Source organism: Ochotona curzoniae, unplaced genomic scaffold (genome assembly GCF_017591425.1).
Source record: "Ochotona curzoniae isolate NIBS_2020 unplaced genomic scaffold, NIBS_Ocur_1.0 contig_2599, whole genome shotgun sequence".
In the NCBI taxonomy this organism is placed as follows: Eukaryota; Metazoa; Chordata; class Mammalia; order Lagomorpha; family Ochotonidae; genus Ochotona; species Ochotona curzoniae.
This window is the reverse complement of record NW_024465520.1, coordinates 681,923-706,306: the sequence shown is the minus strand read 5'-3', so window position 1 is coordinate 706,306 and position 24,384 is coordinate 681,923. Positions and strand designations below refer to the sequence as shown.

General features: G+C 37.7%; 1 protein-coding gene across 5 annotated transcripts in view; it reads left to right on the top strand.

The window, feature by feature from the left end:
- XRN1 (5'-3' exoribonuclease 1) overlaps positions 1 to 24,384 on the top strand; it is a 105,662-nt gene that overhangs the window by 11,194 nt on the left and 70,084 nt on the right. For all 5 annotated transcript variants that reach the window (XM_040974734.1, XM_040974737.1, XM_040974738.1 and 2 more), the window contains exons 2-12: positions 2,618 to 2,850; positions 9,072 to 9,169; positions 10,905 to 11,014; positions 11,107 to 11,217; positions 14,020 to 14,102; positions 16,541 to 16,628; positions 16,712 to 16,880; positions 17,639 to 17,706; positions 17,948 to 18,085; positions 21,931 to 21,991; positions 22,433 to 22,538. In XM_040974734.1, the coding sequence (XP_040830668.1) occupies positions 2,618 to 2,850; positions 9,072 to 9,169; positions 10,905 to 11,014; positions 11,107 to 11,217; positions 14,020 to 14,102; positions 16,541 to 16,628; positions 16,712 to 16,880; positions 17,639 to 17,706; positions 17,948 to 18,085; positions 21,931 to 21,991; positions 22,433 to 22,538 (1,265 nt within the window). The remainder of the gene's footprint in view (positions 1 to 2,617; positions 2,851 to 9,071; positions 9,170 to 10,904; positions 11,015 to 11,106; positions 11,218 to 14,019; positions 14,103 to 16,540; positions 16,629 to 16,711; positions 16,881 to 17,638; positions 17,707 to 17,947; positions 18,086 to 21,930; positions 21,992 to 22,432; positions 22,539 to 24,384) is intronic.

The window sequence follows — 24,384 nt, the reverse complement described above, 5'->3', positions numbered from 1 at the left end:
GCTTACCCAAGGCCCATGCACACTCGTGTGCTTATCCCCAAATCCTCCCTGTTGGCATGCTGGTGTCTGCCCCTAACAATTTTTTTTATGGTATAATACCATAGATTCCCTCCCCCGCCTCCAAATTCCCACCTCCAGCTAATTTTCCTCCTGTTATTACAATAGCATAGTTCTTCGTAAGGAGTCATTGAGAGTCCATCTTTGATTTGGACATAGGGATGCATGTTGTATTGTATCTTCACATCTGGATATAGTAGTCTCTATTACATCATCACTATATATTCCCTTAAATGAGAAGCCGAAAAACAAAGTCAATAGAAGAAATAAACTTAACAACAAAAATTTACAGCACCATGGAGTTGAAAAAATGCCCCACTGAAGAACCAATGCATGGGTGACAAAAAGAAAACATAAAAGCCTCTTGGGTAAAGTGATAACACTTTGTGATCCATGAGCCAACAGCAAATTCAACAAGAGAAAAGAAAATATTTGAAAGAAATGAAAATGAAATTTAAAAACATCAGAACACATGGGATGAAGCAAAAACAGTATGGAAAGGGTTATTGAACTTAAAATATGCATGATGGCTTCCTGATATTGGAGAGAATATATGGTATTTGTCCTTTGGGGATTGAATTATTTCACTAAGCATAATGGTGTCTAGTTGGGACCATCTAGTTGCAAATGGTATAATTTCATTCTTTTTAATGGCTGAGTAATATTCCATGGAGTAGATGTACCACAGCTTCTTTAGACACTCCTCTTTGGATGGGCATCTGGATTGTTTCCATGTCTTTGCTATTGTAGATTGTGCTGCTGTAAATATAGGATTCAGATCCCCTTCTCATATGCAGTTTTCATTTCCTTTGGGTATATTCCTAGGAGTGGGATAGGTAGTTCAGGGGGCAGGTTTATTTGCAATTCTCTAAGCACTCTCCATACTAATTTCCATAGTAGTTGTACTGGCCTGCACTCCTGCGAGCAGTGAAAGAGGGTACCTTTCTCCCCACATCAATGCCAGCAGGTGGTAGTAGAGTTTTGAATGTAGGCCAGTCTCACTGGAGTTAGGTGATACCTCAATGTGTTTTCATTCGTACCTCCCTGATGGTAAGGGAACCTGAGCTTCTTTTCATATGTCTGTTAGCCATTTGAATTTGTTCTTTTGTAAGATGTCTGTTCATTTCCTTCACCATTTCTTCACAAGGTTGTTTTGTTTGTTTACTTTCCCTGGGTTTGTGAAGCTCTTTGTAAATTCTGGATACTAGTCCCTTTCACTTGTGTAGTGTGCAAAGATTTTCTCCTGTCCTGTTGATTGCGTCTTCACTTTGATAAAGCTTTTCTTTGCTGTACAGAAGCTTTTTAGTTTGATGTGGTTTTGCTTGTTTATTTTATCCTTGCTTACCTGTGCTTTTGGCATCTTTTCTAAGAAGTCTTTCCCTGTTCCTATATCTTGGAGAGTGCTTCCTGTGTTTTCTTTTAGTAGTTTGATGATTTCTGGGTGTCGATTTAGTTCCTTGAGCCTTTGAGAGATGATTTTTGTATAATGTGACAGTTGCGGGCCTTCCTTCCAACAGCATTTATTGAAAACACCAGGCTTTTTCTCTGGATTGTTTTCTGTTTTCTTGTCAAAGATTAGTTGGCTATATATTATGTGTGGGCTCCCTTCTGGTGCTTGAGTTCTATTCCACTGATCTTCTTTGTTTCTGTACTAGTACCAGACTGTATTGATGACCACTATTCTGTAGTATGTCTTGAGGTCTGGAATTGTGATTCCTCCAGCTTGATTTTTATTCCTCAGGATGTCTTTGGCTATTCGTGATCTCTTCTGTTTCCAGATGAACTTTTGTATCTTCAGTTTCTGAAAATATTGTTGGGATTTTGATTGAGATTGCATTGAATCTGCATGTTACCTTTAGTAATATACATATTTTGATTATGTCAATCGTGCCAATCCAGGGACATGGGAAGTTTCTCCATTTATCAATGTCTTCTTCTGTTTCTTTTTTTTTTTTTAATGTTTTATAGTTTTCATCATAGAGGTCTTCCACATATTTAGTTAAATTCCTAGGCATTTAAGATTCCTCTCCACTATTTTAAAGGGGACTGGGCTTACAGTTTCTTTCGCAGCTGTGGAATTATTTGTGTACAGTAGTATCATCGATTTGTGTTCATTAATTTTATATCCTGCTACCCTGCCAAAGTCTCTTATGAATTCCAATATTCTCTTAACTGAGTCTTTTGGTTCTTTCATATAGAGATCATCTCATCTGCAAATAGAGATAATTTCAGTTCCTCATTTCTAATTTGAATTCCTTTAATTTCATTTTCTTATCTAATAGCTCTGGCAAGGACTTCCCATACTATACTGAAGAGTAGTGGTGAGAGCGGACGCCCCTATCTAGTTCCAGATATTAGTGGAAAAGCTTTCCATCTTTCCCCATTTAGTATGATGCTGGCATTGGGTTTTCTGTAAATTTCTTTCATTGTACCCATCATTTCTGTTATTTATCGTTAAACAATTACTTTTTCAGCTAATACTGATACTAAGATTAGCTAATGCTGATATAACCATTGTTGATTACAGTTGGTGACAATAACATTTTCCTTTGTTTTTTAGATTCCTGAATTTGACAACTTGTATCTAGATATGAATGGAATTATACATCAGTGTTCCCATCCTAATGACGATGATGTTCACTTTAGAATTTCAGAGGATAAAATCTTTACTGATATTTTTCACTACCTGGAGGTGTTGTTTCGCATTATTAAACCTAGAAAAGTGTTCTTTATGGCTGTTGATGGTGTGGCTCCTCGAGCAAAAATGAACCAGCAGCGTGGGAGACGCTTTAGGTAAAATATCGATGCTTTATTTGTATTGATAAAAGATACTATTTTAAAGTACCACAGTGTGTCTTCTGTTTATGATTCTTTCCTACTTAAATTCTCCCCCAGATGTGAGAGTGTTTCAGATTTCAGACTTTATTAGTTGAGAATTAGTAACTCCAGTTGACAGCACGCTTTGTAGCACATGTTAGGTTTTATTTAAAGTCACTTTGTTGTTCTCTGTCACAAGTTTTTCAGACCCCAGTGATGATTTGAAAATGTTGCTAATAGAGAAAGCTTCTCTAGTCATGTGTCTGGGCTGATTACTGAAGCAGGAACTGAGAGTGCTGTTACAGGGAGAGAACTGTTGACATTTAGTTAATTCAGTAGTCGTATGTTGAGTACCAGACTTTGTCAAGCATGAGTGTAAGTTAGGTGGAAAGGTTGTTGAGATCAGAAGGCAGTTGAATTATGTTACTTAGGATATTGTTAGTACCACTGCATTACTTAGATACTAAAGATGAAAGGAGAAGTTTACATTAGAGAAGATATTAAAGTTGAAAATAAGGGGGTTATGTTGTGGCATAGTGCATTAAGCAACCACTTGAAATGCTTACAGCCCCCATATTCAAGGGACAGTTTAGTGCTAGTCACTCTGCTTCTTATCCAGCCCCATGTAGCTAGGAAGGCAACATAGATGGCTCAGGTGCCACCCACATGGGAAACCAGGATGGAAACCTGGCTCCTGCTTTGTCCTGGTTCAGCCCCAGCTATTGTAGCCATTTAGGGAGCAAACCCACAGATGGAGGAGCTCTGTCTCTCCCACACTTTCTGTTATTTTGCTTTTCAGATTAATAAATCTTAGGAAAAAAATTTTTTTAAGTCTTAGACTTATGGAATACTTCCAGATTAACAGTGAGACCAGGCTGTGTGTCCCTGCAGAAATTAAGAAAGTTGTTAGAATTGTAGTTAAGAAACCTTGAGTCCAAAGTATTGAGGCATTAGTGTTTTTTTCTTTTTTATGTTTGATTTTTTTAATTTCTTTTTTTTAAACTTATTTTTATTATTATTACTATCAGTTTATGATACTGTTCCATAGGCCCTAGGGTTCCCCTTCTCCTTTACCAAGTCCACTCCCCCCACTCTGAGTTCCCCTATATTAATACCATAGTATAGTTCATACACAGTCATATGTCCATCATCGCGGGCATGGACAATGGAGAGTACCGCATCCTATTGTCAAGATATAGTTAACAGTTTCATTGGAATCTATCTTTGATCTGGAAGTAGAGGTGCAAACTGCATTGTATCCTCTTATCTGGATATGATAGTCTCTATTACACAGTTACTATACATCCCCTTAAATAAAACGCCACAAAAGAAAATCAACAGGAGGAAAAATACAAATTTACAATGCTATGAAGTTAAATAACATGCTACTGGATATGACAGTCTCTGTTACACAGTTACTCTACATCTCCTTAAATGAAAAGCCACATAACAAAATCAACAACAGGAAGAAAAAAGAAATTAAAAATAGCGTTAAGTTAAATAACATGCTACTGAATGACCTATATGTCACTCAAGAAATCAGGGACCATCAAAAGAAAATCAAAAACCTTCTTCAAGAAAATAATGCTACAGAATGATCTATGATTCAGTGAAAAATTTAATGAGAAACACTTTTGAAGAGATGAAACTACAAAACAAAAAATCAAAATCCATGAGATATTTTCTTTGTTGGTGAGATGTGTCTCCTGTAGGCAACAAATAGATGGGTTTTGGTTTTCTAATCTAGTCTGCTAATCTGTGACATTTGATTGATGAGCGTAATCCATTTACATTCAGGGTTGATATGAATGGGTGGTAATTTGGTCTTGTCCTTTTAGCAATGGATTGTTCATTGATTTAGCCTTCTGTTATTTCACTGGAATGTTCTTCACATTAGCCTTTGATTTTGGTGGGTGCTATATCTCTTTGTCAAAAGAACATCTTTATTGTAGGGCAGATTTGGAAGAGGCATATTATTTCTTAAAGATTTATTTTATTTTTATTACAAAATCAGATATACAGAAAGGAGGAGAGACAGAACAAAGATCTTCCGTCTGATGATTCATGCCCCAAGTGACTGTAAAACAGGCAGCACTGCTCTGATACGATGTCAGGAGTCCGGAGCTTCTTCCAGGTCTCCCATGGGGGTGCAGGATCCCAATGCTTTGGGCCGTCCTCGACTGTCTTCCGAGGCCACAAGCAGGGAGCTGGATGGGAAGCAGGGCTGCTGGGATTAGAACAGGCACTCATATAGGATCCTAGCAAGTGCAAGGCGAGGACATTAGCCACTAGGCCACCACACCAGACCCAAAGCATATTATTTTACCTTTTCTTTACTGTGGAAGAATTTTATTTCATTTTCAAAGACAAAGAAATATTGTGTGTTATCCTGAGCCGACAATTTTTTCCTTTTAGAATCTGGGATATGTCACTCCATTCTCTTCTGGCCTATAAAGTTTCCTGTGAGAAGTCTCCTGTGAATTTAATTGGCAATCCTTTATATGTCAGTTGATTTTGTTCATGTGCTCATTTAAGGATCTTTTCCTTATGTTCAATTGAATAGAGTTTGATCACCATGTATCATGGTGAAGATCGTTTTAGTCAAGCCTGTTGGGCGTTCTGTGCCCCTCCTGGATGTTTCCCAATTCTTTCTCTACTTAGGGAAAATTTCCCTTATTATTTCATTGAATACACCTTTAATCCAAGTTTCTCTTTTTGCACCTTCTGGGACTCCCATAACTCTTATATTTGGCCTTTTAATAGTGTCTTTCAATTCCTGAATACTTTTTTTGGCTTGACCCAGCTCTGCTTCCAGCTTTTTGTTTGTTTTTCCCTGGTGACAGAAAATATCTTGTAATTCTGAGAATCTTTGTTCTGCTTGCTTCATTCTGTTTTGGAGACTCTCCACTGTACTTTTACTTTGCCCCACTGTATTCTTCATTTCTGATATATCAGCTTTCCTTTAATCAAAGGAATCCACTGCTATTAATTGCTGTGTAACAGATTCCTTAAATTCCTTGAATGCCTTCTCATTGTTGATAAGAAGCTTTATAACAAGTGTTTTGAATTCTGTATCCCCCATTTCCTCAATGTCTTCCTCATTTAACTCTGAGGTTGGCAAAGGGTTTTGCTCCTTTGCAGGGGAGTCTTCAGTAATATTCATTGTGCCACTGTCTCTTTTGCTCTTGGTCATTGTACTTCTGGTTATTAGATTCTTCTCCTAGATTCCTAAGCTTTGTCACCTACAAGTCTACAATTCTATTTTGCTTATTGCAGTTGGTACACGGCTCTTTATTTACAGTCAGTTGTGCTACTCACTCTAGCATGTTCCAGGTCTGGGTTCTTATGTTAGACTTCCACCATGGTCTTTGTAGCCCCAGTTCCTGGTTCACCACTCTCCAAGTCCTGTGATACCAGGTGGATGTGGCACCATTATCTCTACAACCTTTCTGCCACATCTGGTTGGAGCAGCTCCCAGGATTAGGGAGACACCGAGAATCCTATATAGCTAAGTTGTTGGTGATGCTGATCTTGCCAGAACCTGTGGCTGTTAGGTCTGGGAGCTACACAGACCTATTTTGACCCATCTGTTTTGGCCCGTACAATGCCAAAGTCAGTATTGTTTCCCTGTGGGACCAGTGCAACACACTTGAGTTCCATGATTTCACTCCCAGTTCAGCGCATGCGCCATTGTTCCTGCAGTCTTACATCTTTTGCCTCACTGTACAAGATGGTGCCTGATGTGCCACTGCTAGAATTCTTGATCTACTGGCTGTCAGGACCTATTTTGTGTGGAACCTGTGCTGTGCCATATTGTTGCTGTTCACTGAGCCAGAAATGAGTTCACTCCCAGCTCAGTGTATGTGCAGTCCTGACCCATAGCCGGTGTTTCCCTACACAAAATGGCATCCGATTCAGCTCTAGGAGGCAGATGGGCTGTCACATCCACCTGTTCCTACACTGCCAGTCTGGGACCTGCCGATCTGGGACCTACTGGTCTGTCTCTGCTCTTGGTCAAATCAAACAGTCCAGCAGGTTCACTGCCTGAGTTCCCAGTGAATGTCCCTTCCCACCTTGTTTATGGTGGAGTTCCAGCTGTTGGTGCAGTTTAGATCACTGAAGCTGCTGGGTTATCAGTCACTGCAACACCACACCATTGTGTCCACTGCTTTCCCATGTCTGTCAGTCTTCAGGTGCCCCTCTGCTTTCATTCTGTCTCTCCTATTTCCTGAAATGTGTCTCACTGCTTCACACTGGCTAATGTTTCTGTCTGTTTAAATGTGTCCTTACCATATTCCACCATCTTGCTTCTCCTGGAGCACTAGTTTTTAATGAACCCTGGAATTATAATGGCAGGTAAGGGAATAGAAAGAACAGTCTTGCATCATGTATGGAAATTATCAAAAGAATGTGGCAACTGCCTTAGAGAAGGCTGCTAGTGAGAACTGTGAGACAATAGTGAAAAAAAATGTTGGTTTAAATATTGGAGGGACTGTGAGATAGAGGCAGAAGCTTTCTTTTAGTAAAATTTAGATTCTCAGATACTACCCACAACTTATTTAATCTGAATCTCTAGAAGTTATGCGACTTCTGGTGGCCTTTGTTAAGCTAAATATTGGTATCTACTGAAATCTAGTTAGGGAAGATTATTTAAATCTACTGCATCAGGCAAGTTTCACTTTCAGTGAACAAAAGGCCAAAAGGAAATGCAATACTTGCTTTCCAGTAGCTATGAAGTTACTGACTACTGGGATCTCCTTTACCATGCAGAAGTAACATACCCCTCAGCCCCAGTGTATCAGGCATCACCGTACTTCAGAACTCCCAAAGCTTTTATGACTGCATCTGATTGATACAAAAATCTGAGTCATAGCTAGAAACCTAGCTACAGGGAAGCTTGAGAGTTTAATATTTTCAACTTTCCAACCTCCAGGTTCAGAAGGAAACCTGAAGCAATGGAGTATATCAGATGTTAAGACCATACCCACCTCAAGCCCTTAATAAATACTAAGCTACCCTGAAATCCTATGTATTCCAGAAATCTCTAAATTGTCTTCTATCATTCTCCACAATGACTGCTTTCTCCAGTCATATTTTTTATTCTCTTATTTCTCATTCCACCATGTCACTAAAATCGTAAGAGAATACAAAATTATAACTAAATTCAAGGGATAGTTCTTTCTCCGTGATTATCTATAGTATCTAACAATGTAGCCATTCTTTCTTGAATTTTTTTCTTGACCTCATGTAACTACATTTTCAATTTGAGTGCACCTTTTTTCTCCCCTTGTCACCTTCTTTTCCATCTCTGCTTTTTAGAAGAAGGTAATGTTTCTTAAAGTTTTGACCTGAACTCTGAGTGATGTGTCACTCCATGGCTTTGATCAATTAGGTCTATGCTGAGAACTCCTAAATTTATTATAACTCTCTCCTAGGTTCCTATTATACCCAAATGCCTGATGAATATTTCTCTTCCAATGTCCCAGACACACATCAGGCTTAATATGTTTGTAACTGAAGTTATCATCCCCTTAGAACCATTTTGTGTTTCCTGTCTGAGTGAATAGCAAAACCACCTACCTAGCTGCTTAACCTAAAACGTCAAGAAGGACTTGGAATTCTACATCTTCACCCCACATACAAATAGATTAATTTTTAATATAGGAGTCCCAGGTAGAGTTCCAGGCTCAACTTCAACCTTGGCCAGCTCTGGCTATTGCAATCGTTTGAAGAATGAACCCGCAGATGCTGTGTCTCTCAACTAAAATTTCTTTTTAATGAGATAATTTGGTCAAGGGATGTCATTAATGTTATTAGGCTTTCATCGTTAGTATCTTTAGGAGGCAAGAAAAAGATATAAACTATTTTAATATAGTATCCTAGAGATCACTTAAAGTTCTTTATTATGCATGGTAAGTAGAGGGTATTATCAAAAATGTATGTGTATAATCAATGAATGCTTAAAGCTGTGTGGTACTTTTGGTTTTGTTTACATAATGAACCCACTATATATTTGTAAGATCAATTATGCGTGTAAATAAGACTCATCTGCATCAATTGCAATTATTCAAAAGTTGTTTATTTTGAACATTAAAATTGGTAGGTCAGTATGTGAGTTACAAATGCAATAATAATTTGTGTGATGGTCCTTACTTTTTTCAGAAAGTTTAAGGCATTTTTTTTCTTTAACTTTTAAGGTCAGCAAAAGAAGCCGAAGAGAAAATTAAAAAGGCACTCGAAAAGGGGGAAACTCTTCCCACAGAGGCCAGATTTGATTCCAACTGTATTACACCAGGTAAATTCACTGAAAAAGAGTTCTGAAAGAACTGAAATGTAAACTGAAAAATCAAAAAATATTTTTATCTTTTTGAATTTGTTTTGGCTTTAGGGTTCCATTTGCTGTTTCCCACTTGTTTGTGCTCATGAGATGGTTTTATCACCTTAATCATAAATGCTTCTGTAAGGACCCACTGTAGAGATTTGCAGATGTTGATCAGAGTAAATAAAAACAAAACTATGGTAGATTCACAGAATTTCAGAGCTAGAAACAACTTCTCATTTCCGTCAGCCTATTCCTGTGATTTGTTAGTACAAAAAGAGGTTTGGTGAGGCTTTTGCTCAAGTCTATGTGACTAGTTGCTGTTGTACAGCATGAGAAACCTATTCTCTTAGATCAAAGCACTTACTTTTCAAAGACAAAGATTTTTGTGACTTTTAGGGAAATGAAATTGTCTGTATTACAATTTTATATAGAGAGGCATATTCAGTACTTCCAGGAGCACTGGGTAACGTTATGATTCTGTTGAGTAAACCTCTTAACCTCACTTTCTCATGAATTCCTTACTAACAATGGCATATTCTCTTTCATTAAGTTCCCTAGAAGCACATACTCAATTTAAAAATTGGCTATTTGCCAATTGTGATTTAAAAATACCGCCTTTGGCTATTGACTATCTGGACTTTTCTTACCACATACTTTTTCTAAACCAAGTTTCTAAGTTAATTATTATTTTAAAGTTTTGCTTACCTATTTTTAAATAGAGTTATAAAGAGGGAGGGACAAATTTTTCTTCCACAGGTTCACTCCTAAAATGGCCGCAACAGCTGAGATTGGCCAAGCTAAAACCAAGAGCCTGTACTGCATCCAGGTGTGCCACTTGGGTAGCAGAGACCCAAGCGATTGGGCCATCTTCCATTGTTTTCCCAGGCACATCAGCAGGGAGCTAGATCAAAGGGGAGCAGTCAGGACTGTTGTCAGCACTCATAAGAACGGAATGCTAGCGTCACAGGTGGTTACATAACATACTTCACTGTAATACTTATGCCTCCAAGTTAATAATTTTTCACATTACTAGTAGTATAATTGGTGTCACAAACTGATTTAAGTATTATGCCTTTAAATAAAAACCTGAGTCTGGCACAATAGCTCAGTTGACTAATCCTATCCCTTGCAAGTGCTGGGATCCAGTATGGGTGCTGGTTCATATCCCAACCGCTCCACTTCCCATCTAGCTCCCTGTTTGTTGCCTGGGAAAGCAGTAGAGGATGGTCAAAGCCAAGGAATCCTGCACTTGCGTGGGAGACCAGGAATAAACTCCTGGCTTCTGGCTTCAAATCAGCTCAGCACCACTCCAACTATTGTGGCCATTTGGGAAGTGAACCAGCTGATGGAAGCTCTTTCTCTCTCTCCCCTCTGTAAATCTGCCTTCCCAGTAAAAATTTTTAAAAAGAAAACTTTAAAAGTAGAAGCTTCGGGTTTATTAAGAATTAAAACTTAAGTGAAAGTACTAAGAAAGCTCAGTACTAGAAGAGCAATAAAATTTCTTGACTTCCTTTGATTTCATTTAGGGTTACCAGTGATTTTAGAAAAAGCATGTACAACATTCGCTGAGAAGCAAAAGAGCTGCTGATCTTTGCGGGTCATATCCCCCACCTATTTCCTGGATACCTAGAGCTCATTAAATGTTCTCTCTAACTCATTACTGTTATGTCTTTCTCAGATTAACCTCTTTGAAACTTTTTATTTGCAGGAACTGAATTCATGGCCAGGTTACATGAACATCTGAAGTATTTTGTAAATATGAAAATTTCCACAGACAAGTCATGGCAAGGAGTTACTATCTACTTCTCAGGCCATGAGGTAATTTTTTTATTTAAAGAGTTTTTTTAAAGAATGTGTTTAATATTGTAAGTCATAACATACTACCACTTCTTTTTAAATATTATATTTAGACTCCCGGAGAAGGAGAACATAAAATCATGGAATTTATCAGATCCGAGAAAGCAAAGCCAGATCATGATCCAAACACCAGACATTGTCTCTATGGTTTAGATGCTGACTTGGTAGGTATAATGTTTACTGTTACTATTACCTTATGCTTCTATAGCTCAGTACCTTAAAAACTGAGTGTTGTGCAGGAGTTTTACAGGCCATGACAACAAATACTTGGGATATCCGAATTGCTGTTTCTGCAATTACTAAAAATTCTGAAACAATTAGACAGTTGAACTTTTTTGTCATTTAATTAATCTGTAGATCTGACTCTGTCAAGGTAAGAAAAGGTAGTGTTTACTTTCAGGCTTCCTGCAAGATTGTTACTGCTCCCTAATCCGATAACTCTGTGCCCAAAACGTCTCTGCTGGACTTCGTCGTTTTAACTTTTCATTAGGGAAATTTTCAGGCATATACAAAAATAGACGAGATAGGAAACTTCTTATGGCCTTCTTCTACCTTAAATGTTAAGTTTTATCTCCCATCACTAACCCTCTGTCTCCTCCATTTCCTGCCTCCTTTACTTATTAAAGCAAATCTCAAACTTTTATCACCTAATCTAGTCATCTGTTAGACTGTTGCTCTAAAGGAAAAGAGATTTAAAAAAAAAAAAAATATAGCCGTGGCCCAGCAAGGTAGCCTGTGGCTAAATTGCTCACTTTGCGTGTGCCGCTTCATGTCTTGGCTGCTCCACTTGCCTTTTAGCTCCCTACTTGTGTCCTGGGAAAGAAGGGGAGGATGGCCCAAAACCTTGGGACTCTGCACCCATGTGGGAGACCAGGAAAAGGCCTGCAGGAGGCTTTGGATTGGCTCAGCACCAGCCATTGAGGGTGCTTGGGGATGGAAGATATTTCTGTCTCTCCTCTCTGTAAATCTGACTTTCCAATCAAAATAAAATATTATATCCATATAATATCATCCTACATAAAACAAAAAAGAGTACTTGACATATTTATATAACCAGTTAATATTCTTATTTTCCTGGTTGCCTCAGATGTTTTGAAATAGTATTGAAATAAATAAATAAATAGTATTGAAATAAAGTAAGCAGTTGGCATTGTAATTGGTTAACATGTCTCATTACACTTAGAACTTACTTTGAGAATTGGAATACTATGTAAGGAAATTAACTGAAAGTGCCCTTTTTCATTTTTTTTGGAGTTTGACTCCATCAGAAGTTATCTTGGCCTCCAAGAGAATGCTACTTCTGTTTTAGGTTTTGTTTTAGTTTATTATTTTAGAGATAGTCAAGGCCATAGTTAGCTCCTTTCTGCCAGCTCACCCTCAAAGAGCCCACAAAGGCTGAGCAAAAGCTGTAACCAGGAACTAAATCCTTGTCTCCCATTGCAGAAGACAGGAACCCAGCTTCTTTTTTTCCGATTCGGTTCCATAGACAGAGTGAATCCCCTTCCATTCCTCTATCCACACCCTCATGATTTTCCCATATTATTACCATAGTATAGTATTCAACAACAGTCACAAATCCAACATTCTATTTTTAAGTGCATCATAACCTTGTAGATGTAGACAATGGTAAAAAGTCTAGTATTCTGTTGTCAGGATATATTTAATATCTTCATTGGGAGGCCTCCTTTTATTTGGGAGTAGAGATGCATTCTGCAATGAATGATTACTTCTTAGTATGCTAGTCTCCATTCCACGGTTCATCTGTGAGAATATAAATATATATATATACATGCATACATACATGTTTACCTATGTTTTGCATTTTTATGAAGGTTCCCTTATAGGAACCCAGCTTCCTGAGGATTACCTCTGTCTGTTGGGATATATGTTACCAGGAGGCTAGAATCAGACCTATAGCCAGACATCAAAGCCAAGGACTCCATTGTGGAACATGAGCATCTAAGTTGCACCAAATGCCTGCCCCACCCCAGCCCCTTCCATATTCTTTTTATCATGGATAAATTACTTCTGTAATTTGTTCCTTCATTCATTCATTCCTCTTTCTTTTCTTTCTTTTTTTTTCTTTCTTCCTTTTTTTTTTTTCTAAAGATTTATTTATTTTTATGACAAAGTGAGATATACAGAGAGAAAAGACAGAGAGGAAGATCTTCCGTCTGATGACTCACTCCCCAAATGACCACAAAGGCCAGTGCTGCGCCAATCCGAAGCCAGGAACCAGGAACTTCCTCCAGGTCTCCCATGTGTGTGTAGGGTCCCAAGGCTTTGGGCCATCCTCGACTGCTTTCCCAGGCCACAAGCAGGGAGCTGGATGGGAAGTGGGGCCATCGGGATTAGAGCTGGTGTCCATATGGGATCCTGGCATGTTCAAGGCAAGGACTTTAGTTGCTAGGCTATCATGCCACTCCCCACCCTGTTTTTGTTTTCAAGATTATTTATTTGAAAGTTACAGAGAGGGAGACAGTTATCTTCCCTCTACTAATTAACTCCCCAGGTGTCTGTAATGGCTAGGGCTAAGCCAATTCAAAGCCAGGAGCCAGGAGCTTTTTCCTGGTTTCTGATGTAGGTACAGGGGCCATCTTATACTGCTTTCCTAAGGCACATCGGTGAGAAGCTGCATTGAAAGTGGAGCATCCAGGATTTAAACCAGTGCACATATGGAATGCTGGTGTCACAGGTAGCAGCTATAACCACTATATCAACACTGGCCCCTCCCTCTAATTTCTCATTTATCCCTCATCTCTTTCCTACCCCTCAGTAGAAGTAAGCGGAAACCAAGGAGTTTGGAATTTGGAGAGTAGGAAGGGTACAAAGTTATTGATATTCGTATAGTTAGTAAGTAAATGTTTATTGTTGCCCCTATGTAAATGTTTTTTATTTGATTGATTTTGTGAACCTGGCATACAAAAATGAAAGAGTAAAAACATTTTTTCATTATTTTTTAACAGATTATGCTTGGATTAACAAGTCATGAAGCACATTTTTCTCTGTTAAGAGAAGAAGTTCGATTTGGTGGCAAAAAAACACAAAGGTAAATACTATAGTATATAGGAAGAAAGAATAGGAACAAAGTCTAAATGGTAATCCCTTTGCAGATATTTGATCTTCAGATTTTTTTCCTTTATTCCATGTGTTGCCAATTTACTCTATTAATTCTGTCATTTGATGTTCACATGTTTTATTTTGATGTTTCCAATTTATCTTTTTCTTTTGTTAGCTGTGCATTTAGTGACATACCCTAGAAGTCATGTGAAATTCAGTGTCATAGGCATTTTTTTCTGTTTTATTTGTTTTACATTTTTTACTTTTACATTTAGACATTTGATCATTTTGAGTTAATTTTTGTATAGCATGATATAAAGTAAGGGTTCAACTTCATTCTTTGTCTTTTATTACCTGGTTTATTCCCCAAATGACTGCAGTAGCCAGAGGTGGGCCAGGCCAAAGCCCAGAACCAATAATTCCTTCTTGGTCTTCCAATGTCTGTAGTAGAGGCCCAAGTACTTGGGTAGTTTTCTGCTGTCTTCCCAGGCTCCTGGGAAGGAAGTTGAATTACAAGCAGAACAACTGGGGGATGCACTGGCACGCATAGTGGATGCTAGCATTGCTGGCAATGATTTAATCTAGTGTACCACAACTCTGGCCCCTTAAACTTATTTGCACTTTTGTAGTTGAGAGTTGATTTTCCCAGCACCAGTAGTGAAAATGCTGTGTTTCCCCCCATTTAATGTCTATGTAGCCTTCTTGAAAATGGTAATCATATATGCAAAGCTTTGTTTATGGGCTCTCTGTTTTTTTCCAGTAATGTATGTGTCTGTAATTATGCTATTGGTTAGTTTTTTATAGAAAGGTTTGGTTTTTTGTTTCTGTTTTTTTTTTTATAGATTTATTTACTTTTGAAAGTCAGAGTTACTGTGAAAGAGGGGAAGACAGAGATATATCAGACAATGGTTCATTTCTCAGATATCTACAAGGATCACCTCTGGACCAGGCCAAAGCCAGGAGCTTCATCCCAGTGTCTGCTTTAGATGGGGCAAGAGCGGGGAGGGGCGTACACAAACACTTGGTCCATCTTTCACTGCTTTTCCCAGGACATGAGCAGGCAACTGATATGTGGGATGCCACAATTGTAGGCAGTGGTTTCACCTACCAAGTCACAACACTGGCTACTCTAGTAAGTTTGAAAATCAAAAAGAAACCTCTAGCTTGTTCTTCTTTTTAAAGACTGTTTGGCTGTTCAGGGTGTCCTGGAATTCTATGCAGAATTTAGAATGAACTTTTCTGTTGTGAAAAAGCATCATTGAGTTTTGAATAGGGGTTTTATCGACCCTGTGGATCCTTTAGGCAATTTTTTCCCCGTGATTTTCATTGCATAAGTCTTAGCTCCTTGGTCAGGTTTATTCTTGAGTATCATATTCTTTTAGATATTATTATAAATGGGGTATTTTCTTAATTTTAAAAATTGTTCTTAGGAAATCTAAGGAAGCATTATTTTCACATGTTTACTTGTACCCTCCATCTATGCTTAATTTTTTTTTTTTAGCTCTAAGTATTTTTTCTCTGATTCTATAGAACTCAGGGTACATAGACTCAGGTCATCCATAAGTGAAGATGGTTGTACCCTTTCCACTTTCAGCGTGTTTTGTTTCTTCTCTTGCCTACTTTCTCTGACTCGGATTTCCAGAATAGTGCCGTTGCTGTGGTAAAGAGGGCACACTTGTCTTATTCCTGACACTAAGAGGAAAGGTTTAGTCTTTCATTGATGAGTGTGTTGTTAGCAATAGATCTTCGTAGGTGCCCTTTAGTATACCTAGTTTGCTGAGTATTTTTATTTTGAAAGAATGTTGAATTTTGTCAAATGCCTCTTCTCCAAAATGATATCCTGGGGTTTTCTTCCTTTTCATTCTTTTAATGACTGATGTTACATTGATTTTTCTTGTGTTAAAGTTTTCTTATGTTGTATTCCTGGCATAAAAGCCTCTTGTTTGTAGTATATAATTTGTGCAGCATGCTATTGTTCTTTAACTCTTAAGTTAAACTCGGAGTATAGGCCACCAGCTTGGATTCTAGAACTCTTCTATTCTGGGGAAAGATAAAGAGGAGAAGTGATATTGCCTCGCCATTGTATTGCAGTAGATATCAGAGAATATACTTACTTATGTACCTTCTGCTCATAGCTAGCAGTAAATGGCCCAGATACAGCTGATTTCTTACTTTGGCCTTCTTAATTCTGATAATCATCCCATAGCAAAGGTAACGTGAAGCAATTATTTGAACTTTGAAATATTCTTGTCTAGTATAAATGTAATTGTATTTTTAACTTTAGATTTTCCTGTAGCTTTCACATAAGTTACATGACTTAAGTATAAAATTTTATGATCTTCTGTTGATAATTCTGATTTAAGTTCTGCTACATTTTTTATCTTGGGCTTGAAAATAAAACTCATTGTATCCTGAATCTAATTTCAGGGTGTGTGCACCAGAGGAAACCACGTTTCACCTCCTACACTTGTCTTTAATGAGAGAATATATTGACTATGAATTTTCAGCATTAAAAGTAAGTATTAATAAGTCTACTAACCAAGGATTTGTCTACAGCAATATCTATGGCATTTAACTATGTTCTCTATTTCACCATAGAAAAAGATCACTTTTAAATATGATATTGAAAGAATTATAGATGATTGGATTTTGATGGGATTTCTTGTTGGAAATGATTTTATTCCTCATCTACCTCATTTACATATTAATCATGATGCACTGCCTCTTCTTTATGGAACATATATTACCATCTTGCCAGAACTTGGGGGTAAGAAAACCTCATTATTCATTTGACTTTATGTTAATTTAGAACAGATCTAGCCCCCACCCAAACATACGTCTTCATTTTTTTAGGTCGTTGTACACACAATTTGAGTAGGAAAACATTGGGGGTTTCTTTTGGTGTAAGATGCCAGACACTGAGATGGTCAACTTGATTTATAAAGGAAAAAAAATGAGCAAAATTAAGCAACCTCACTGACTGTTATCTAGCCAGTCTTGTCTTCCAAGTCCTTAAAAAGGCAGAACTTGATTTTATTGAATCTTTTTTTATATGTAAGGGTAGAAAATCAGGATTTTTCTGAGTCGATTTACATGTTTCAGAGTATTTAATATAAAGAATACTTTTTCAGCTAAAGCAGAAAATTGATAGTGGTATGCTGACAAAAAAAAAAAAAAAACAGGGTAACAGGAAATTAGCCCTTAAGTTAACATTGCAATTGAATAATCTAGACACAATTTTTAATTTTATTAAGCATACCAAATGTTGGAAATTTGGTCAAATTACTATTGTAAGAAGAACCTTATTATAAGAACCTGAAATTCCTTACATTTTGCCTGTGAGAACCTGGGTTTTCTTAACATTTGTATGTTTTGATAACAAAGTTCATAAACACTAGAACTAGTTTTAGTCAAACACTGCATGTTTTTCTTGATTAGTAAATGTTAACAATTTAACATTTTATGAAATTGTTTAGAAAAAATAATGTCAGCTTTCAGTGCAAGTTTGGATCTTATTTGTTTCAGGTTATATTAATGAAAGTGGGCATCTCAACTTACCTCGATTTGAAAAATACCTTGTGAAATTATCAGATGTAAGTAATGAAAAGTTGCTTCCCTGTCCCAGGTAGCTCTCAGTAATCAGTAACCAATTATGTAATGCCAGAAGAAAGGGCTTTAAAATTCTATTCCAATTGATTTTTCTATATAAATATTTTTTTCATTTTCAATTTTCTGAATTAAAAGATGAAGTCCCCATATGTAGTATAAAATACACTTTTCTAAATTATTTTGTCCTATTCGGGGTCACTAAAGTTTGCGAATGTTTCTGTACAGTTTGATCGGGAGCACTTCAGTGAAGTTTTTGTGGACCTAAAATGGTTTGAAAGCAAAGTTGGTAACAAGTACCTCAATGAAGCAGCAGGTATTGCAGCAGAAGAAGCCAAGAACTTTAAGGAAAAGAAAAAATTAAAGGTATTCATTTTCTTATGTGTCCTTTCATTTTTTTTCCAGCTGTAAAAATAGAAAGAACTAATATTCCTTGTTTATTTTCCTTCTTAAAATGATAGGGTTGCCACATTCCACTTTGCTTTCCTTCCCTTTGTATTCACAAGCATTTAGAAACTTGTTTTGGTTTCCTTTTCTTAGTTAGATTTGACCACTTTAATCTGATTGTTAAAAATCAGTTTAGTTTTACCCTTGAAGGCAGAGAACATTGGGTGTTCTTTGCTCTTCTAGTATGTGTTAAAAATATGCCTAAAGATAAGAACCCCCAAAATTAGTTATCTTCAAAAAAACAATCATTTGAAAGATATTATTTTAATGTAGTGGGCTCAGTGGGGTAGCCTGAAAGTGGGTTAGTCCTTGTCTTGAATGCTCTGGGATCCCATATGGGTACCGGTTCTAATCCAGGCAGCCTCACTTCCCATTCAGCTCCCTGACTGTGGCCTGGAAAGCAGTCAAAATTGGCCCAAAGTCTTGGACCCTGCACCAGTGTGGGAGACACAGAAGAGACTCCGGGCTCCTGGCGTCAGATCGACTCAGCTCCAGCCATTGCGGCCACTTGGGGAGTGAATCATTAGACAGAAGATCTTCCTCTCTGTCTCTGCTCATCTTTATATACCTGACTTTTCAATAGAAATAAATGAATTTAAAAATAGTAGACCAGTTTCTTTCTTTTTTTTTTTTAAGATTGTTTTAGTTTTTATTTTTATCACAAAGTGAGATATACAGAGAGAAGAGACAGAGAGGAAGATCTTCCAACCCCAGATTTACTCCCCAAGTGACCACAAAGGCCGGTGCTGCACCAATCCGAAGCCAGGATCCAGGAACTTCTTCCAGGTCTCCCATGTGGGTGCAGGGTCCCAAGGCTTTGGGCCATACTCAACTACTTTCCCAGGCTACAAGCAGGGAGCTGGATGAGAAGTGGGGCCATCGGGATTAGAATTGGTGTCTATATGGGATCCTGGCATGTTCAAGGTGAGGACGTTAGTTGCTAGGCCACCATGCCGGGGCCCAGTAGACCAGGTTCTTAATAGCATCTGTATAACATTAAATATTATGAGGTATTACATTAGTTATTTTTCTCTAGAAGTGAAATCATAAAACACAGATATTCTTAGGTTAAAAGTTATTGATAATGGAATATTTGGTAAATATTATATGTTTATGATGGAATCAAATAATCAGTTAGAATATACTGGTACCCTAGCAAACATCTCAATTAAGTTTAAAAATGTCTTACTTGTTTTAGATTGAGGAATAAGCCTCTTCTAAAATTTTTCTCGGCCTGTTCATAATTAGGAAAAAATTTTAAGGATTTATTTATTTGTTTGAAAGGCAGGGGTATAGTGAAACAGTGATCTCTTGTTTTACTTCTAAAATAGCCGCAACAGCTAAGTTGCGTGGAATACTCCTGGTCTCCCACGTGGGTACAAGAGTCCAGGCACTTGAACCATTTTCTACTGCTTTCCCAGGTGCATTGACAGGGAGCAGGATCACAAGTAGATCAGTCAGGACTTGCACCAGCATCCACATGGCATGCCCACACTGACACAGTAGGTTAACCTACGTCACAACACTGGCCCCACTTAATGGAATTTTTATGAGTTTCCTGAACTGTCCTTTGCTGTATTGTTCTGTTTACATTTAATACTAGCAGCTCTTTAATCCAGGAAGGGAAACTATCCTAATTTTCTCTGGGGTCATCTTTTTTTTTTTTTTTTATTAATTGTATTGCATTATGTGTCACAGTGTTATAGGCACTGGGATTCCACCCACCCCTCCCCAACTCTCTCCCCATGGTGGATTTCTCCACCTTGTTGCATTACCACAGTTCAAATTCAGTTGAGGTTCTTTCATTGGAAGTATTTACCAAGCATAAAGTCCAGCATCTTATTATCCTACTGAGTTCAACGATTTCTTGGTGAGACCATCTCTGGTCTGAAGGTAAAGCCAGCAAAATATCATCACAATCAATTAAAAGCCCCAAAATAACATCAACAACAATTTACAACATTATGGCATTAATTGACATGGTATTGATTAACCAATATGTTGATAGGAAAATGCAGGTTTGTAACTACATCCTATGACTTCTTCATAGACATTTCAATTTTGGTTTATATTCAACCAGGTTCTATACACCTCAAAATGGCTATAGATTCGGCTCTGGGTCCCCACCCTCTCTCGCAATGACCATTAGGATCACTCCAGAAACCCCTCAAAACAAACAAACAAACATACAAACAAACGAAAAATCTAGAATGGACAGACAACAACAAGGAAAGCTTAAAATCAGACAGGAAATGGTCAGCGTGGATTCACTCATAGCTTACTAGGTGGGACACAAAGATTAGTTACGCCTCACTGGTGTATTGGGGATTTCTCTGCACCCCCCTCCTAAAAAAAAAAAGTTCTGTACCTAAACTGATGACACGACTTGCTAGAGTTATAAGCCAGTTCAGACCCTCCTAAAAATAACCAAGTTCAGCAAAATCATGCTTCAACACTATGAACAGCTAAATACTAAAATGAAAGTAGACACGAGACATCTGGGGTCATCTTATAGTGAGTTCTGTATCCAATGCTTCATTAAGCAGCAGCCAGGCAACACTCTACTGTTTGATTCCTGTTAAGAAAAAAGACTGCAACATTTTGGTAGTATGAATGCACAACACTTAGATCTCAATAATCCATGGTTCCCTCCCCTCAGTCAGCAGCCTTCATCAGCCTTCCAGGCCCATGCTGTTAACATTAGCAATACTGTTGGAGTGGCCCAAGGGCTGGGAGTTAACAGAGGCTCTGGGCTGGAAGAAAAAGAAAAAGAAAAAGGGGACCTTGAGAGGACAGTAGGGAGCTGACACTGGTGTGGCATGGTGAGGCTGTCGCATGTGGAAATGGCTATCACACATGGACAGTGGAGCATGTATATGATTGCTCCACTTCCAGTCCAAATTTTTGTATTAGGCCTGGAAAAGCCACGAAAGATGACCAAAGTTTTGAGATTCCCTACAGCTACATGGACAACTTGAAGGAAGTTCCTAGCTCCTGGCCTCAGCATAACCCAGCTGTGGCCGTTGCAGTCATTTTAGTAGCAAATGATCAAATGAAACATCTCTTCCTCACTCTGTCTTTGTAACTCTGCTTTTGAAATAAATAATTAAATCTTAAAAGGCTTAAATTTCAAAAACTTTTTTAAAAAGGCAGAAATGGAAGTAAGTTAATTAGAAGAGCTAATAAAGTTCCTGGCAATAGATTGCAATTAGGACAGGAAATAAAGGATTGAGATTGCAAGGAGGAGAAACAGATGGGCAGGATATGAAAGATATGTTGGGAGAATTATGGAAAAGCAAGTTATATATGTGGAGGACAAATGAAGTGGGATATAGGTAATAAGTGTCTTAAGAATGATAGGATTCGAAGATACAGAAAATAGGCAATGTATATAATTGAAGTATTAGCAGACTGTATTAATAGTAATCCTGAATTTCATCTATATTTAAAATGACATATGATGAAAGGATTTTATATTGATTGTACACTGTTCTCTAACTAAATTGTTCTTCTAGTATGTTTTTGGTGGAGGACATGTAATTAAATTTTTTATACTTCTCAGAATTACTTATGTATCTTTCAAAGTCCTGAAAGCTAAATTCTACATAATAAAAATGCAGTTTTAGAAAATAAAGATAGCTAAAACTATGTTACTTGAAATTCAAGGATTTTTTTTCAGTTTTTAGTATTTTTCAAATCACTGTTTAATGTCTCACTTTGAAATGTCTTGTCATTCATTTTATGTTCATTTGTAACATTCACAGGGCCAAGAAAATTCTCTGTGCTGGGCTGCTTTAGACAAAAACGAAGCAGTAACTTGTAAGGGTAAGTAGACACTGTGTATTTTATGTTATCACTTTGACAAGTGATCATTCAGTGATGGACAGCTTTTATGATAGTGTGTAAACATCAGGTTTTTTTTTTTTTTTTAAGATTTATTTGTCTTTATTGGAAAGGCAGATTTAGAGAGAGAAGGAGATACAAAGAAAAAGAACTTCAGTCTGCTGATTCACTCCAAAGGTGGCCACAACAGCCAGAGCTGATCCAATTTAAAGCCAGGAGCCAGGAGCTTCTTCTAGTTCTCCCACACAGGTGCAGGAGAAGCTGGAATATGAACTGGTGTCCATATGGGATTCCGACACTTGCAAGAGAAGGATTAGCCAGTTGAGCCATAATGTCAGGATCTAAACAGGAAGTTTGATATGCATTAGGTGGAAATCCAATGCATTCATAGTTACTAGTCATGTTTCTGGTCTTTTCCCCCAGATCATTTAGAAGATGAGACTGAAGATGATGACCTATTTGAAACCGAATTTAGACAATATAAAAGAACATATTACATGACGAAGATGGGAGTTGATGTAGTGTCTGAGTATGTTTTTCCAAATGCTTTTATTTATTTAAAGTAGAAGTATTAAGTTTTGTATTTCTTTTTTAAAGACCACTATTTTTATAAAATACTGGGAAAAAAGTGTTTGGTTTCACAAAATGTTGTACAGCTTTTAACTATTCTTTCGGAAACTACGACTTTAGGTCTGACATTTGTTCTATTTCTATGATTAAAAAAATAGCCACATTGAATACAATTCTTATACACAATTTATTCTAAACTTGTTTAGTAAAAAATATCTAGTAAGAAGATTAGTTATAATTAGCTTTTGCTTCAGTGTCACTAATCATTTCTTTCACTTCTTATGTCCTCTAACTGCAGAAAATGATTTCTTGCAGAAAGTCTTAACAATTTGGAAGGATAGTTATAGCAGCTTATTTAACAGCAAATTTTAAAGGCAGATACAAAATCATCCATATAGTATACTCTGATTGTTACTTTAACAAAATGAGTATGACAAAAGGACTATAAAATGATCAAAGCAATCATTCGTGATTGCTATAAAGTATTTCTTTCATAAGATGGTAAATTGCATGTTCACAAGCAGCCTTCCCAGAGATACAGAATTTCTCCTTTTTTATTCTTTTAATTATGATTTTTTAATTTTTTGATTATGCTTACATATTTGATTAGGATGCAAACGGTCAAGGGATTGAGAAAAGTGGGTAAAAACATTGTTTCTACATTTTGTTTTTTCCTTCCTGTATCTGGGGGAAAGGAGGAGATAAAAGGAGACGCCACATCCTGCCTCCTGACCATCCCAGGGTCCCCGATATGGGGCATGCTTAAGTGTCGTTGATAGCCCAGCAATTCTGAATTGCTGCCAGTCTCCAAGCACGATGAAATCTCTACAGAATCTACTGGCTGACATGGTCCACCTTAGTCTGTTTGCCTAGATTTTCACTGCTAACACTTGGCTGGGGTAGTTGATCAATTTGATCTTTCCTCTGTCCTCTGTAATGGTACCAGGTATCCTCTACAGGTTCTAATGTACTGTCGTAACCTCCATGTGCAACTGGCTATGCTGTCCACTGTTTGTCTAAGGCACTGAGGAAACCCAGCTCTGACTTAAGCACCTCACGTTGGACTGTGGACCCTGCAATTTTCTCCATGGTTGGAGTTCTGAGTCCAGCGGTTCAGTTGGGAGATCTCCAAAGAACCCTCATCTGAGGTGCTCCCAGACCTGATTCTTGTGTGTGCTTGCCGATAAAGGGTCCAGCACAGTCCATCGCCCCAATCAGCTTGTGCGCACACTTGTTCTGTCTCCAACAATTTCTTCTATGCAAACCAGTGGGGGTTGCATCCCAGCTTGGTCCCACCCACCACACACTTGGCCACGTAAACTAGTAGGAGCTCCAAAAATTTCTTTATTTTTAAAAATGATTTGTTTATTGGAGACAGACAGAAAGAGCTCCCATTTGCTGACTTAACCCCAAACTTCCCTCAACAATTGGAACTGAGCTATTGTGAATCTGGAGTCAGGAACTCAATTTAAGTTCCCCATGCAAGTGGCAGGAGTGCAGTGTGCCTCCTAGGGTCTGCATTAGGAAGAAGCTGGAGTCTGGAGCCGGGTATTGAACCCATGTACTCCAATTTGAGAGGTGGTCATCTTACCTGTTGGGCTAAATGCCTGTGTCAGGAGCTAGAAAATATCTAAGTGGCTTTGGCTTTAGTCTAAGGCTGTTTTTGTCTTTTGTTCTTTTGTTCCTTTGATGATGTATTTTTACCCAAACCTTAGATTGTGACATTGGGCTTGTAAGAAAGAAATGAGAGTAAAGGGAATACTGTTGGCAGATAATAGCGCTTTTCAAAGGTGTTTTGGCTGCTG